Source organism: Diabrotica virgifera, chromosome 4, assembly GCF_917563875.1.
Source record: "Diabrotica virgifera virgifera chromosome 4, PGI_DIABVI_V3a".
In the NCBI taxonomy this organism is placed as follows: Eukaryota; Metazoa; Arthropoda; class Insecta; order Coleoptera; family Chrysomelidae; genus Diabrotica; species Diabrotica virgifera.
In genome coordinates, this window is record NC_065446.1 from 63,966,577 (window position 1) to 63,982,475 (window position 15,899).

At 32.6% G+C, this 15,899-nt stretch overlaps 1 protein-coding gene across 1 annotated transcript in view; it reads left to right on the forward strand.

Annotated features, from left to right (window-relative positions):
* Positions 1-4,780: 4,780 nt before the first annotated feature.
* LOC126883580 (ribosomal biogenesis protein LAS1L-like) overlaps positions 4,781-15,899 on the forward strand; it is a 35,083-nt gene continuing 23,964 nt past the window's right edge. The window contains exon 1 of the mRNA XM_050649229.1: positions 4,781-4,835. Coding sequence (XP_050505186.1) covers positions 4,781-4,835 — 55 coding nt within the window. The remainder of the gene's footprint in view (positions 4,836-15,899) is intronic.

Sequence of the window (15,899 nt, forward strand, 5' to 3'; positions counted from 1 at the left end):
CATTATTCAAGGATTATGTGAGCGGTAAATAGTGCAAATAAAAATAAATTGTTTATATGTCATAATATAGTTACTATGATTAATATAATTTTATTGCATTAGAAAAAAAATTAAATTCAAGTCCTCGAGACAAAATGCCACTGAACCTCTGAAAATCATAAAAGCAAGCTGCATTTTGCTCAGAATATGAATTCTTTGGGACACTAAAAAGACGCAAATAAGTTTTTCACTTCTTTCCTCGGGCTTACCCCTAAACCCCCTCGTAAAAGGGAGGGGGTACAGAAAACATCGATTTACCAAGAATCTGTACTCCTAGAAAAAAAGCGCTGAAAAATCTCTTTGAATTTACTAAAGCTAGATTTTTCACAGTTGATTACTGTGAGTGTGTAGAGAAACATACTGCGGTCGGTCAAGCGAGACGTAGAAGAGGGGTTACTGAGAGGGTATCAAAGTTGTTTTCCTACGAAAGTAATTAAATCCATTTACTAAGGCTAAAAATCAGTACACACATTCTAAATTAAATATAAATAAAAGTTATTATAGTCGGTCAGCTGTATAACGGGACAGAGCCGGTCGGTCGGCCCCAATAGTCGATTGATAAAATGAAGCATTTTGGCTCGCAATTTCTTCGTCCAGCATGGATTTACTTAAAATTTTCACAGAAGGTAGGGAATAGTCCAAGGATCATTTTATATATCATGCCGCTATCGTACGCTAAAACCTTGGGGGTGGTTGCCACCCAATCTGGGGGGTGGGAACTTTTTATTACATTTTAACCATGTAATTCGATGGAAAATGGGTTTCTAAGAAAAAAATGTTTTTACATTTTCTTCGTAAAACTAATATTTTTCGAGATATTCGCGCTTGAAAGTAACAGTTTTTAGACGAAAAAATCGACCTTTTTAAGAGGGTTTTTGAGAATACCTCGAAGAATATTCTATATATTTTTGCGATAAAAAGTTTCTTCAAAAATGTTTTTGTAGGATTTTTAAAGAGCCATAAGACTGTGTAAATTAAATTCCGTAAGATCCCTTAGTTTTTAATTGGGGCGGGTTTAAAAGGCTCGAATAAGGGGGTGTTTGCTGGTAAATAGAGGTTTTAAACAGCTATATCTGGCTAAATATTCACTGTAATGAAAATCTATGCCAAGGGTAATTTTAGTCACTGAAAAAGCTACAATTTATTAGTTAATATTTTTTTCGTATCTTCAGTGTTTTCGGAGATATTTTGAAATAAAAGGTGAAAAATACCAAATTGCAAAAAATCAATTTTTCTTTAAACTCCAATTCTTTCAAAAAGGTAAAACTTCTTGGGTGTATTGATAATGCAAATATGAAAGGAATTACAGAAAGGTGAACACCAATTTTTAATTAGGAGGGTAGTTAGGGGGTTGTTTTCACTGATTTTTTCATAGAGAAAAGCAGGTATGGTATGTTAAACAGTAAATGGTTAAGTTCAATTAGTTACCACTATAAACAGCCCGGATTAACCGATAATAGTATAAAAGGCCCGGTTTCAGGTAAAATTTATTTTAGGCTTTATTATGGGCGTACCGTCTAGTCAGTGTTAATTGCAAAAGACCAAAAGGTAGACTCTGTCTACCTCGGTGGCTTATCGCTCCGGGTGGGTCTTAACAATGGGCCAGGTCAGATAAATTTAATAATATTTACGACCGCACTAATTGAATTCAAACCATTTAATGTTGAACAAACCATACCGACATTTCTGAAGTTATAATTTTTTAGGCGCGATTGAGAGTAAAATTTCATAATACTACGCGCATGCGCACACGGAGAGTATGGCGTTTAGTTGCTAAATATTTCTAGTTATGTATAAATATATCAGTGAAAGAAAAGGTGTGAAAAGGATATATTAGTGTTTTCAGTAAATATATTTATTATAATTTTTGTGTCTTTGGTTTTACCTTCCTCAGGAGTAATATGAGTATTATTAAAACATTTTATTGTATATTTATTATACTTCACACCTTGTCTGTTTGTTACCGTGAATTGTCATTAGGTACGTCCGAACCTATACAGACACAGTAGTCGTAGCGTGTTTGGTATAGCATTCGGCCAGAGATCGAGAGGACTTGAGATTAAATCCAGTGCAATCCTATAATTTTTTTTTATTTTTTTGAAAGCGGTAAGCACAAAATTAGTTTGGTGTTTAAAAAAAATTAAAACAAACTGTTTAAAGTATATTTATTTTTAAGAAATCATATAATAGAAGTATAACTTCTTACGTGCGTACAAAGTACACACACATTCTTTTTTGATCATAAAGCGCTTAAGTTTCGTGCTAGAAACTTTTTATTATTATTTTTTGAAAGCCCCAACTTTATTCTTTGAAAAATAATATTTTAAGTTTTTCTGGAAAAATGCAAAGTTTTTCCGTTATTTGGCTTTTAATATTTCAAATTATACATTTGACGAAAAAAGCTAAATTAACATGCTGTATCTCGGTTTGTATTGGTCTTAAAGATATTGCAGAAAAATAATTTGGTTTGTGTTACTAAAAGATATTTTGATATTTTGATATTCACAGTTTTTTTGATTAAATGCATATTTTTCAAGGTATTCTCAAAAACCCTCTAAAAAAGTCGATTTTTTCGTCGAAAAACTGTTACTTTCAAGCGCGAATAACTCGAAAAATATTAGTTTTACGAAGAAAATGTAAAAAATATTTTTTTCTTGGAATTACTTTTTACATTGATTTACATGGTTAAAATGTAATAAAACATTCCCGCCCCCGAGATGAGGTGGCAACCACCCCCAGTGTTTTAGCGTACAGCGGCATGATATAGAAAATGATCCTTGGACTATTCCCTACCTGGTGTGAAAATTTCAAGTAAATCTATGCTGGACGAAAAATTTGCGAGCCAAAATGCTTCATTTCCTCGACTATTAGTCCAGAAAGCCACTGCGCATCCGCTAGGAAAAATATTCTAATTCGGATTTTTTACACAATCTTACTCAAAAAAGACTCCTTTTAACAAATTTGCATGTTGCCAGGACCAAAAGGTGGTCAAAAAATTTTTAAACGTTTTTTTTTGTTTTTTTCCTTAAATTATGTTTTTTGCATGGAAAAAAGTTTTTTTAGGTTTTTTGGATCATTCCAAACAGAAAAGGTCTTTAGTGACTTTTCTCTAAAAATGATAGTTTTTGACATATAAGCGATTAAAAATTGAAAAATTGCGAAATCGGCCATTTTCAACCCTCAAAAACTATGTGAAAAACTGAAAATTTGAATGTTACCAAGGTAGGTAGATATTCTTTAAACATCGATTGATAAAATCCCGAAGAGTTTTTTGCAATAGAATATTCTAAACTCCTTTGTTTTTAAAGGAATAAATTCGTTATTTCATAAACTGGCGACTTTAAGGAAAAATCCCGAAACACGCCGATTTTTATTTTTAAGTTATGATATTGTGGCATATATGGTATACTAGTGACGTCATCCGTCTGGGCGTGATGACGTAATCGATGATTTTTTTAAATGAGAATAGGGGTCGTGTGGTAGCTCGTTAGAAAGGTTCTTCAATTATCTATTCAGTAATGTAAACATTTACATAATTATTTATACAGGGTGTTCTTCTACTTCTTTTTTTATCAAATAATTTAAATTATTAAAAAATTTTTGGACACCCTGTATAAATAAATATGTAAATGTTTATATTACTGAATAGAGAATTGAAGAACCTTTCAAATGAGCTAGCACACGACCCCTATTCTCATTTAAAAAATCATCGATTACGTCATCACGTCCATATGGATGACGTCACTAGTATATCATATATGCCACAATATCATAACTTAAAAATAAAAATCGAGCTGTATCGGGATTTTTCCTTAAAGTCGCCGGTTTACGAAATAACGAATTTATTCCTTTTATTTGCACCATACTGTCGGTGGAAAATACTGTCGCGCACGCTTGATTAGCAATTAAAAAACAAAGGAGTTTTGAATATTGTAATGCAAAAAACTCTTCGGGATTTTATCAATCGATGTTTAAAGAATATCCACCTACCTTGGAAACATTCAAATTTTCAGTTTTTCACATAGTTTTTGAGGGTTAAAAATGGCCGAATTCGCAATTTTTCAATTTTTAATCGCTTATATGTCAAGAACTATCATTTTTAGAGAAAAGTCACTAAAGACCTTTTCTGTTTGGAATGATCCAAAAAACCTAACAAATCTTTTTTCCATGCAAAAAAAATAATTTTAGGGAAAAACAAAAAAAAACGTTTAAAAAATTTTTGACCACCTTTTGGTCCTGGCAACATGCAAATTTGTTAAAAGGGGTCCTTTTTGAGTAAGATTGTGCAAAAAATCCGAATTAGAATATTTTTGCTAGCGGATGCGCAGTGGCTTTCTGGACTATATTAATTTGCTCAGAATATGAATTCTTTGGGACACTAAAAAGATGCAAATAAGTTTTCCACTTCTATCCTCGGGCTTACCCCTAAACCTCCTCGTAAAATGGGAGGGGTACAGAAAACGTCGATTTACCAAGAATCTGTACTCCGCAGAAACAAATATTTCAAACAAGAAATGCAGCAGAGATTATATTTGAACAAATATTTATATTAGTAATTTTGTGTAAATTAACCGCTCAGAAAATGAAGTAGAACTGACTTCTGTTGGAGACTAATGCTACGAATTCCAGGGATAAATAATACAATTTTAAGAGAGGTAAAAGTTAGCCAACGACTCTACACAAAGTCCATCTCCAGCAATTAAAATACTTTGGACAAATTATAAGCGCAAACACAGAAAACATGGAAAGACAAGCAAAGGAAAAGGCCGAAGGTCACGAGAAAGATCCCCAACAAGGTGGATCTTTCAAATTACAGGAACATACAAAAGACCAATGCATGAGTTAAAAGAAATGACCAGAGACAGAGATCTTTGAAGACGAACAATACACGACATCACATTGACCACCACACTCCCTCAGGGGGACAGGATTGAAGAGAGACAACCTCTCGGACACCGCTAAACAGAAATTAAATTAACGTTATGGAAATGCACCATTATTAGCAGATGTATGGACTGAATAAATCCTACCTAAGGAATGGAATAATGGAATTATAGTCAAGCTTCCAAAAAAAGGGGACGTACAGCTATGCGAAAACTGGAGAGGAATAACGCTGTTATGTTCCATAAATAAAATATTAGCATTTATTGTTCATCAAAGAATCAACAATATAATAGACAAAACTCTCAGAAAAGAACAAGCGGGTTTCAGAAGGGGACGATCCTGTATAGACCAAATCTCGACGGCAAGAATCATCATAGACGAAACTATAGAGAAGAACGCAGCCTTGATAATGGCCATTATAGACTTTGCTAAAGCCTTCGACAGCATAAAACATACAGCCCTGTGGAAAATCTTAAGACTAAATAGATTACCTCCAAAGATCATTGGAATAATCAAAATGATGTATCAGCAAACAACATGTCAGGTATTGCATAAAGGGCAAATGACAGATAAAATACCAATTGAAGTAGGTTTAAAACAAGGTTGCATACTGTCACCTTTGCTCTTCAATATATGTCTTAATCATATACTGGAAAAAACAATTGAAAGAAAAAATGGGATCCCTTGGAACTACCTTCAGAACAAGAAACTAGCAGATATGGAATACGCAGATGATATCTGTTTCGTAGCGAACACAATAGATGATATGAAGAACATGTTAAGGAAGCTAGAGGTGAAATCGGCAGAAGTGGGTCTTAAAATCAACACGAACAAGACAGTAGAGATGAGAATAGGAGTAACTAACTGTGACAAACTATACATCAACCAACAAGAAATAAAACAGGTTCAAGAATTTTGCTACCTAGGCAGTATAATCAGTGCAAAAGGTGGAGCTCAATCAGATATTAAACAGAGAATACGAAAAGCACAACAAGCCTTTGGAACCCTCGCAAATATATGGAGATCAACACAGATCAGCCAAAATACTAAAATAAGGCTATTTAGAGTAACGTGAAAACTGTGCTAGTTTATGGGAGTGAAACATGGGCAATAACTGACGGAAATGTAAATAAAATCCAAGTTTTTGTAAATAGATGTCTACGTAAAATTCTAAAGGTATACTGGCCCAATATCATAACAAATGTAGCACTATGGAAAAAAACCAAACAAGAACCCATCAGAACAACAATAAAGAGGAAAAGATGGAACTGGCTGGGACACACACTGAGGAAAGAAAATGCAGACATAACAAAACAGGCACTCAAATGGAATGCAGTAGGACGAAGAAGCAGAGGACGCCCGACCAAAACATGGAGGAGTACCGTTGAAGAAGACCACAAAAGTATGAAGAAAACCTGGGGAGAAATAGCAACCATGGCCAGAAATAGAGGAGAATGGAGAAGCTTCGTGGATGCCCTATGCTCCTTCACGGAGTAACAGGATTGGATATATATATATATATATATATATATATATATATATATATATATATATATATATATATATAAATATATAGATATATATATATATATATATATATATATATATATATATATATATATATATATATATATACATATATATATATATATATTTATATATATATATATATATATATATATATATATATATATATATATATATATATATATATATATATATATGGAAATGTTTTGGAAATTGAAAATTTGGAACGTCAGACTAAGAAAACGTCCAATGTATTTTGTCGGACAGAATTTCCAATTAATTTGTTACCCTTTCATTAAACTGTCCTGCAAAAATCAGACTGCTATTTATCACCAACTGGGCATTTTAATGAGTGGAACACGTAGAACATGTCAAATGACAGTAATTATGACAGGTGCCAAATAGCATGAGAGTTTATTTAAAGGGTAACAAATCAATTGGAAATTCTGTCCGACAAAATACATGGGACGTTTTCGTAGTCTGACGTTCCAAATGTTTAACCTGTTCCACAATTAAAACTTCCCCTTTCAGTGTTCCCCTTCATCAAAGTTTGTCCGACTAGACACCCTTAAGCTATTAACAAATTTTCAGCTTGCTATTAATCAACTTCTTTTTTCATACGCGGGATCCAGACCTATAAAGCTGTTACATAAATAAACGTTGCGCGATTTTTGCTATTTTTTATAAAGGTTAACAAGTTTATGGAAATTCTTTGGAGAGAATGGAGAATTTCCATCTCACCGCCCTCAAGAATTTCCATAAACTTGTTAACCTTTACAACATTCTCCGTCTATTCCAACATATCCCGTTACATAACTTGTGCAAGATATCATGTTATTGAATCCTCAGGAAATAGCTCCTTGTAGCCGAATATAAGTACGACACGTTATCATTGCATGATTACAGACAGCATACATTTGCATGTGTTTGTTAGCTTGGGGACGTTTGTTGCCGCCCCCGAGTATACATGCATATGTATTTGTCTGCTGTCTTAACTACTTTTTATGTATGTTGATCAATATTGGCTTGATCTTATGGATCTTTAGCATATTTTATAGCCAGACACTGTTTTAACTCTGTTTTTTATTTGTAGCATTTAGTGACTTGTAACCGTTGACCTGAAGATGCTCTGCATACTGTAGAGAGCGAAACCGGTCATCGGAAGTCACAATAAATGATTGAGAGTACGTCTGTCCTTTACTTCATTTATTATCGAAAACCTTGCAGTCGGAACCATTGAGAATTGATAAGAATTGAATTTTGTGAATTGTCAGAAAGGCGGCCTTTATTGTTGAAGCAATATTTTTTTTTTAACATCCCATTTATTTACAATCTGTAATAATGATTACAATAAGTAAATTGTTTAACAATTAAAAGAGACTTGCAGGAGACTGTCCAGTGACAATAACCTATAAAATCATAATTTTAGTACTTAACAAAATTATTTGTGACTAATAAATAAAACCCTATAAATAAAACTCTATAATAAACAAAATATTTTTGAAAATTTAAAATTTAAAATTTAAAATCTTGTTCGTAGATCGCTTGGAGTGTGGCGCTTTAGCCTTCTGTTTGCCTGGGGTCTCATTAGGTTCTTCGCTAGCCTGTTGGGGTGGTTTTGTAGTCGGATGTCGGATTTTTGGGCGTAACTGGCAATTTCTTCTTTGACAGTCTTCATTTGGAGATCACGATTGATGTGTTCATTGGGCATGTACCACGGTGCATTTGTGATAATGCGCAAGGTTTTCGATTGGAATCTCTCCAGGATGTCGATATTGGATCTCGACGCAGATCCCCACAGTTGGATACCATAGCTCCATATTGGCTTAATCACTGCCTTGTATACTAAAATTTTATTGTACAAACTCAGTTGTGACCTTTTTCCTATCAGCCAGTACATTTTATTGAGTTTCAGACCCAACTGTTTTCTTTTCGTGAATATGTGTTTCTTCCACGTTAATCTGCGGTCCAAGTGCATACCTAGGTATTTTACGTCATCCTTTTGTTGTAGTACTTGATTATTTATTGAGACGGTTGGGCACGTATCTTTTCGATTAGTGAACGTTATATGTACTGACTTGCTTTCGTTTACTTTAATTCGCCATGTTTGTAACCAGATATTTATACTGTCGAGATTTGTCTGGAGCAGTTGCGAGGCGATGTACGGGTTTGAGTGAGCTGCAATGATTGCTGTGTCATCTGCATATGTGGCTGTGATGATGTTTTGGCTTGTAGGAAGATCTGCTGTGTAGAGTAGGTAGAGAACTGGTCCAAGGACACTACCCTGAGGTACTCCAGCGTTGATTGGATATAAGTTAGTGCACTGATCTTTAACTTTTACAAGGAAATGGCGGTCGGAGAGATAGGACTTGAGGATTAGAAAGTAGTTGAGAGGAAGGACTTTTCTTATTTTGTATAGCAAGCCAGTGTGCCAGACTTTATCAAAAGCCTGCGAGACATCCAAAAAGGCTGCAGAGCAGTATTGCTTCTCTTCTAAGGCTTTGCTTATGGAATTGCAGACTCGATGAATTTGCTCGGTGGTAGCATGTTGTTGTCTAAATCCAAACTGGTGGTTGGGTATTAGCGAAGCAATATTAATTGACGAATAATAATGGTACAAAAACTTCAATTGTGCAGTGAAGGAGAATGGATCTAGAGTTACTAATGGCACCTGCTTTTGATAATTATTGGTAAAATTCCCATGGTTTATTACCTTATTATTTAAATTTATTGTTGAAACATTTCATTTGCATTTAATTCAGAGAATACTGTGGTATTCAATTATTTGATGATTTATCAATAATTATTGAACTACTGTTCAATGTTAAAGTTGAACTACTGCTAGCTTGAAATCACGTTGGCAGAATATGCGATAAATTAAAAAAAAAGAGCAATAACTTTTGTCTTGGAACATTAAATTTGCATTTAATTTAGAGAATACTCTGGTCTTCTTTTTTACGTGCCATCTCCGCGACGAAAGTTTTTAAAACAATGTACACTTTTGGTTTTTAATAATTTTGGGTTAAAAAGTTCTAACCGGAAGTGCTATATTATAGTCGCAGAAATAGTACATGTGACATATGAATCGAAGCGTATTGAAAAGTCGAGCTTGAATCTTTAGTTCCGGTTTTGAAGTCATTTCCGTTTAAAAAATTATGACTGAGAGTTTAGTAAAAATAAGTCAAAATTAGTAAAATCTTATATCAATCGACGCAAAGTTACACGAAGACTTTAAATATCGACTTTCGGGTCTACTTTCGATCACTTTGGGTGAATACCTAGGACTTACGAAGTCCAATTACTTGTTTCTCGCAGTAGAAGTAAATAGCAGAGTAGAGAAACTGCTGCAACTCTGTCATACAATGAATAAAAAATTTATCAGCAGAAATATGACGGATTACAAAAATGAACGTTGAGATTAAATGACTTGGGACAAGGTAATCGGAAGGGTATTAGAGACAAGAGGAGTAACATGGACAGATGCAAAGAGATAGACACGAATCCGAAAAGAATGGAAAAATACGAGAATAAGTAAATTACATCTTACTCCATTATATTATACAGGGTGTTTCATTGGGAAACGGAAATACTTTAATTGTGAATAGAGGTCACCGAGGCGGTTCTAGGTATACTACATTTTTTGCCCTACCGACTTTTATAACCGAGTTACAGGGTGTTTTATCGATTTTGCCAATTTTTTTCCTAAGCCATAACTTTAGAATCACCCTGCATATTTTTTTGATATTTGGTACACATGTGTCTCATCCAAAACCCAAACTACCGACATACTAATCACAAGACAAATCCAGGTCCGGACTAACAAACAATTATAAAGTAATTGTGACCTTAAAACAACACCCAGTATATTGAAATTCTGAAAATCTGTTTGCATATTTGAAAAGAGCACAAAAAACTAAGTCTAATCGTTCGCTTAAATTTTTCGGCCAGACAATTTTATGACTTTAATTTTAAAATTATATTGAATTTTTTAAGAACTCTGACATTAAAAAGAAGGTAATATTAACTTTTAATTATAAATTATATTAAAGCTATTGAATAAATACTTATTTTAAAATTAATCAATATTTATTTACCACATTGGAACGACCCAATTATTAATAACAAGAAAAATCCAGGTCCTGATTAACAAAAAAAAAAAATAAAGTAATTGTGATCTTGAAACAACACCCTGTATATTAAAATTTTCAAAATTTGTTTGCACATTTGAAAATACCACAAAAATCTAAGTTTATCGGTTTGCTTTAATTTTTCGTGAAGGAAATTTAATGACTTTAATTTTGAAATTAAATATATTGATAATTTTAAGAACACTGAAATTAAAAAGCAGATTATTAAAGCACTTTTAACAATAAATTATTAAAGTTATTAAATAAATAGCCATTTTAAAAATAATCAATACCTATTTACGACATTCGAATGATCCACTTACAAATCACAACAAAAATCCAGGTCCGGATTAACAAAACAATATAAAGTAATTGTAACCTTGAAACAACACCCTGTATATTAAAATTTTCAAAATCCGTTTGCACATTGGTATGAAAAGTGCACAAAAAACTAAGTATAATCGTTTGCTTCAATTTTTTGGCCAGACAATTTAATGAATTTAATTTTGAATTTATGTCGAAATTTTTAAGAACTCTGGGAACTCATAATTAAAATTTCGATATAATTTCAAAAGTAATGTCATTAAATTGTCTGCACAAAAAATTAAAGCGGGACATTAAACTTAGTTTTTCGTGCTCTCTTAAGGTGTGCAAACGTATTTTAAAAATTTAAATATACAGGGTGTTTTTCAAGGTCAGAATTACTTTGTATTTTGTTGTTAATACGGACCTGGATTTTTCTTGTGATTAGTAAGTAAGTTCTTCTAATGCTGTAAATAATAACTGATTATTTTTAAAATTAGTATTTATTCATTAACTTGAATGATTTATTAATAAAAGTGCTTTAAAAACCTGCTTATTAATTTCAGGGTTCTTGAAAATTTGAATATATTTAATTTCAAAATTAAAGTTAATAAGGTTTTGCACAAAAAATCAAAGTGAACCCATAAACTCGGATTTTTGTGGTCTTTTCAAATGTGCAAACAATTTTTGAAAATGTCAATATACAGGGGGTTGTTTCAAGGTCACAAATACTTTATGTTTTTTTGTTAATACGGACCTGGATTTTTCTTCTGATTAATAATTGGGTCTTTCCAATGTGTTAAATAAATATTGATTCATTGTAAAATGAGTATTTATTCAATAAATTTATCAATTTATAATTAAAAGTTAATAATACCTGCTTTTTAATGTGGAGTTCTTAAAAAAATTCAATATAATTTCAAAATTAAAGTCAAAAAATTGTCTGGCCGAAAAATCGAAGCAAACTATTAGACTTAGTTTCTTGTGCTCTGTTCAAATATGCAAACAGATTATCAAAATTTCAATATACAGGGTGTTGTTTTAAGATCACAATTATTTTATAATTTTTTGTTAATACGGACCTGGATTTTTCTTGTGATTAGTATGTCGGTCGTTTGGCTTTTTAATGAGAGATATGTGTACCAAATATTAAAAAAATATACAGGATGGTTCTAAAGTTATGGCTTAGGAAAGAAATGAGCAAAATCGATAAAACACCCTGTAACTCGGATATAAAAGTCGGTAGGGCGAAAAATTTAGTATACCTAGAACCGGCTTGGTGACCTCTATTCACCATTAAAGTATTTCCGTTTCCCAATGAAACACCCTGTATAGGAAGGTTTTTGTATTATAAATATATTAAATTTTTATATATTTTAGTAAGAAACTGTACAAATGGTTATTACATTGCTAAATTATATAATATTTACAGTTGAGTCCGCGAGTCTTTACCCGTGCGTCATCACTTAAAGCATACGAAATAGGTCGGAAATCTATTTCACGCAACAACTACTGACAGAAAGTGGCTGCTATTCCGATTACGGGTTTTATTATAAAATTTGACGTTATCAAATATATAGAATGTCAAATGTAAGTTTTGCTTCAAAATTTTTGCGCAGAATTACAGCTACATTTGAAGTAGCTTAATAAATTCTTTTATTGTTATTGATTAATAAATAAATAAACAATTTATAAAAAAATCCAATAACATATTTTATTTTTGTTATTTTATTCACTTTGACGGAAATCTAAACACAGTCATTTCTTTACTGTGAGAATGACGTTAGCTTTGTATGTTTTAAATATTAATTGCCTAAATATAATTATTTACCTTAAAATTTCAAAGCCCAATATAAAATTAGTTGTGAAAACAACTGTTTGTATAATATAAAGAAACTTCAAAACGCAAAAATTCGACAAAAACCGCAAAAAGTTCAACTGACTGACAGCCACAAAATTAAACAAACCAGAAACGTCAAACAAATTGTGCTTAAAATATGAAAACATACCGAATCGTCTTTTTTTGTACCTATCTCTTTTCAATGCACTGAGTCTAGATGGTTCATAAAAATAACATGTGTTGTTACTTAATAACAAACGGCAGCTGGTTTGTCATGAGTTTCATGCATGGAAGAGAATAATGCTAGATAAAAAGTATGTGTTTTATCTCGCCAGGTATTAATGACGCACGGGTAAAGACTCGCGGACTCAACTGTATACATAGTTGCAAACATATTTTTACCACCTGTTGCGTTATTGTACAAGAAGGTCGGTTAATACATTCCTAAGACATATTTCATCTAAATTAACATTTTTAAAATAATATAAGATCATATTATGTCAATTATAACGCTAATATTTAATTCAACTCTATTATCGACCCAAATAAATTACAAGTCAATGAATACCAGTCACTTTAAAATGTATTTTTTAAATAACATATTGACCGAACCTTCAACACGCCTAGAATCACTTTACGCATACTGGATATCCTCAAAACCATTAGTTGCGGTGGCATTGCATCCTCTTTGTTACTAAAAAAAGAGGTAAGTATTGATAATTTTATTCTACAAGCCGCTTCATATGAGAACAGAATGATTCATTGTAACGTTAAGTTAGACCAGGGCCTCCATTTTTGACCCTTCGCTTCGTTATCGAACGTATTCGCTTCGTATCTGTTTAGTATACGAAGCGAATACGTTCGATAACGAAGCAAAGGGTCAAAAATCGAGGCCCAGGGCATTTAACACAAAATAAATCGACTTTAAATACAGCACCTAGGGACTTCCATAAAATGCATCCAAAAAGTGCATAAATATGTAAAAATCAGTATGCTAAGTGCCTAAGTGTTTTTGGTTTTTTGTTCGATAACGACATCAGCGCCAACTGCGGAGCACTTGGTGCTCAGGGTCACTACAGGGGACGTCATCTTCTGGAGTTTTGAAAGTTTTCGATGCTAAATTGGATTACTCGTAGGTTTTTGGGGTTGCTGAACGCGAATAAGCCATCAGAACTGACACCGGAGCCCCTGGTGCCTAAGGTACGTAATTTTCTAGAGTTTCGAGAGTGTTCCGTATTGAATTGATGCAAACGGATTACTCGGGTATTTTTGAGATATCTTTTTTGAGATATAGCGCAGCCACTAAAGGTGGATATGAGCTACTACCTCCGATTTCGTTGAACCTCCATCGATTTGCATGAAAATTGGTGAGTGGTTAGAGGATGTCTCGATGAACAAAGGTGACACGGTGCCAACTGACGCTTTTACCCTGGGAGTGGATGCCACCCTTTCTCGCGGGTGAAAACTATTTTCTTAAAAATAACCCCATACTTCAATAGAGGGACAAACTCTAAGCAAAATTTGTTTTATAAAGTTATTAAAATAAATCAAATTTTTGAGTTATTAGAGATCAAAAACTTTAATTTTTCGTTAGAAAAATGCATGTTTTTAATCGATTTTTGATAAATAACGCAAAGACTATAAGTTTTAACAAAAAAGTTTTTCTTACCAAAATTGGAGCTAATAAACAACGAAATAAACTCTTTACTAGAAAAACCTTTTAGTGTTAACTAAAAGTGAGTTATAAGTAATTGAATGTATATATTTTTTCGGCGAGTGCCCAAATCTAAGTATTCAAGTTTAAATAACGGGAAAATGATGCAATTTATAACGTAAACTTATTAGTCCTGTCGCCAGGGGGGGTACAACGGCCACCTGTATTCAGATGGACTTACCCAAGTTTTTTTTATGTATTTTGACCTGTAGAACACGAATTTTTTGGGTAACAGTTGATCCGGATGTCGATAAGATTGTTATAAACCAAGAAGTTGAGGAATCACATAACAGCGATTTCTCGCAAAACAAAACATTTTTTTGTATTTTGTGGGCTACTCTAACCAAAAAATGTTCCTACAAATTTTTTCGTAGGATGCATAGTTTTCGAGATAAACGCGGTTGAACTTTTAAAAAAACGAAAAATTGGAATTTTTGAACCCGAAAAACTTTTGATTAAAAAATAAAATAGCAATTCTGCTTACCGCATTTGAAAGTTCAAGTCAAATTATATCGGTTTGAATTGATTGTATTGCTAAAAATGTATTATTTTATTGTTAAAACAAAGCTATAAACACCTAGTGCTTGAGTGATGTTTCAATGATTTCTCATTTAAAATCGAACGAGTACGTAGAGAAGGTAAAAGTGCAAGCGGGGCTATTTCTAAGTAGCATGCATTAAAACGCATGTATTAGGCACGGGAAACACTATGTGTTTAACAATCAAAAAATAAATTTTTAGTAATGCAAATATTCAAAACAGATATAATTTGACTTAAACTTTTAAAGGCGGTAAGCAGAATTGCTATTTTATTTTTTATTCAAACGTTATTCGGGTTCAAAAATTGCAATTTTTCGATTTTTTGAAAGTTCAACCGCGTTTATCTCGAAAACTATGCATCCTACGAAAAAACTTGTAGGAACATTTTTTGGTTAGAATGACCCAAAAAATACAAAAAAATGTTTTGTTTTGCGAGAAATCGCTGTTATGTAATTCCTCAACTTCTTTGTTTATAACAATCTTATCGACATCCGGAACAACTGTTACCCAAAAAATTCGTGTTCTACGGGTCAAAATACATAAAAAAAACTTGGGTAAGTCCATCTGAATTAAGAAGGCCGTTGTACCCCCCCTGGCGACAGGACTATATTAAACGTTTGTCAAAGTACTTAAAAATATCTATCAACTAAACGCCGAACAAGTTAATTGCATTAAAATTTATGCTCCAAAGATTTTTCAAAATTTATCTTTTAAAAATTTTTTCAAAAAATATTGTGCTTTTTTTTAAATAAATCCGTTTATTTTTCGATATCAGGTTCACCTGAAAACCATTTGAAAGTTAATTCCAAGGGATATTAAACCGCGTTAAATTTAATCTTTAAAACCCTTTACTTTTTTAAAAATAAAAGGTTAAATAGCCCCAGTTACATGGTTCTCGCAGCAAAATTTAAGCTTTAAACGTTTCT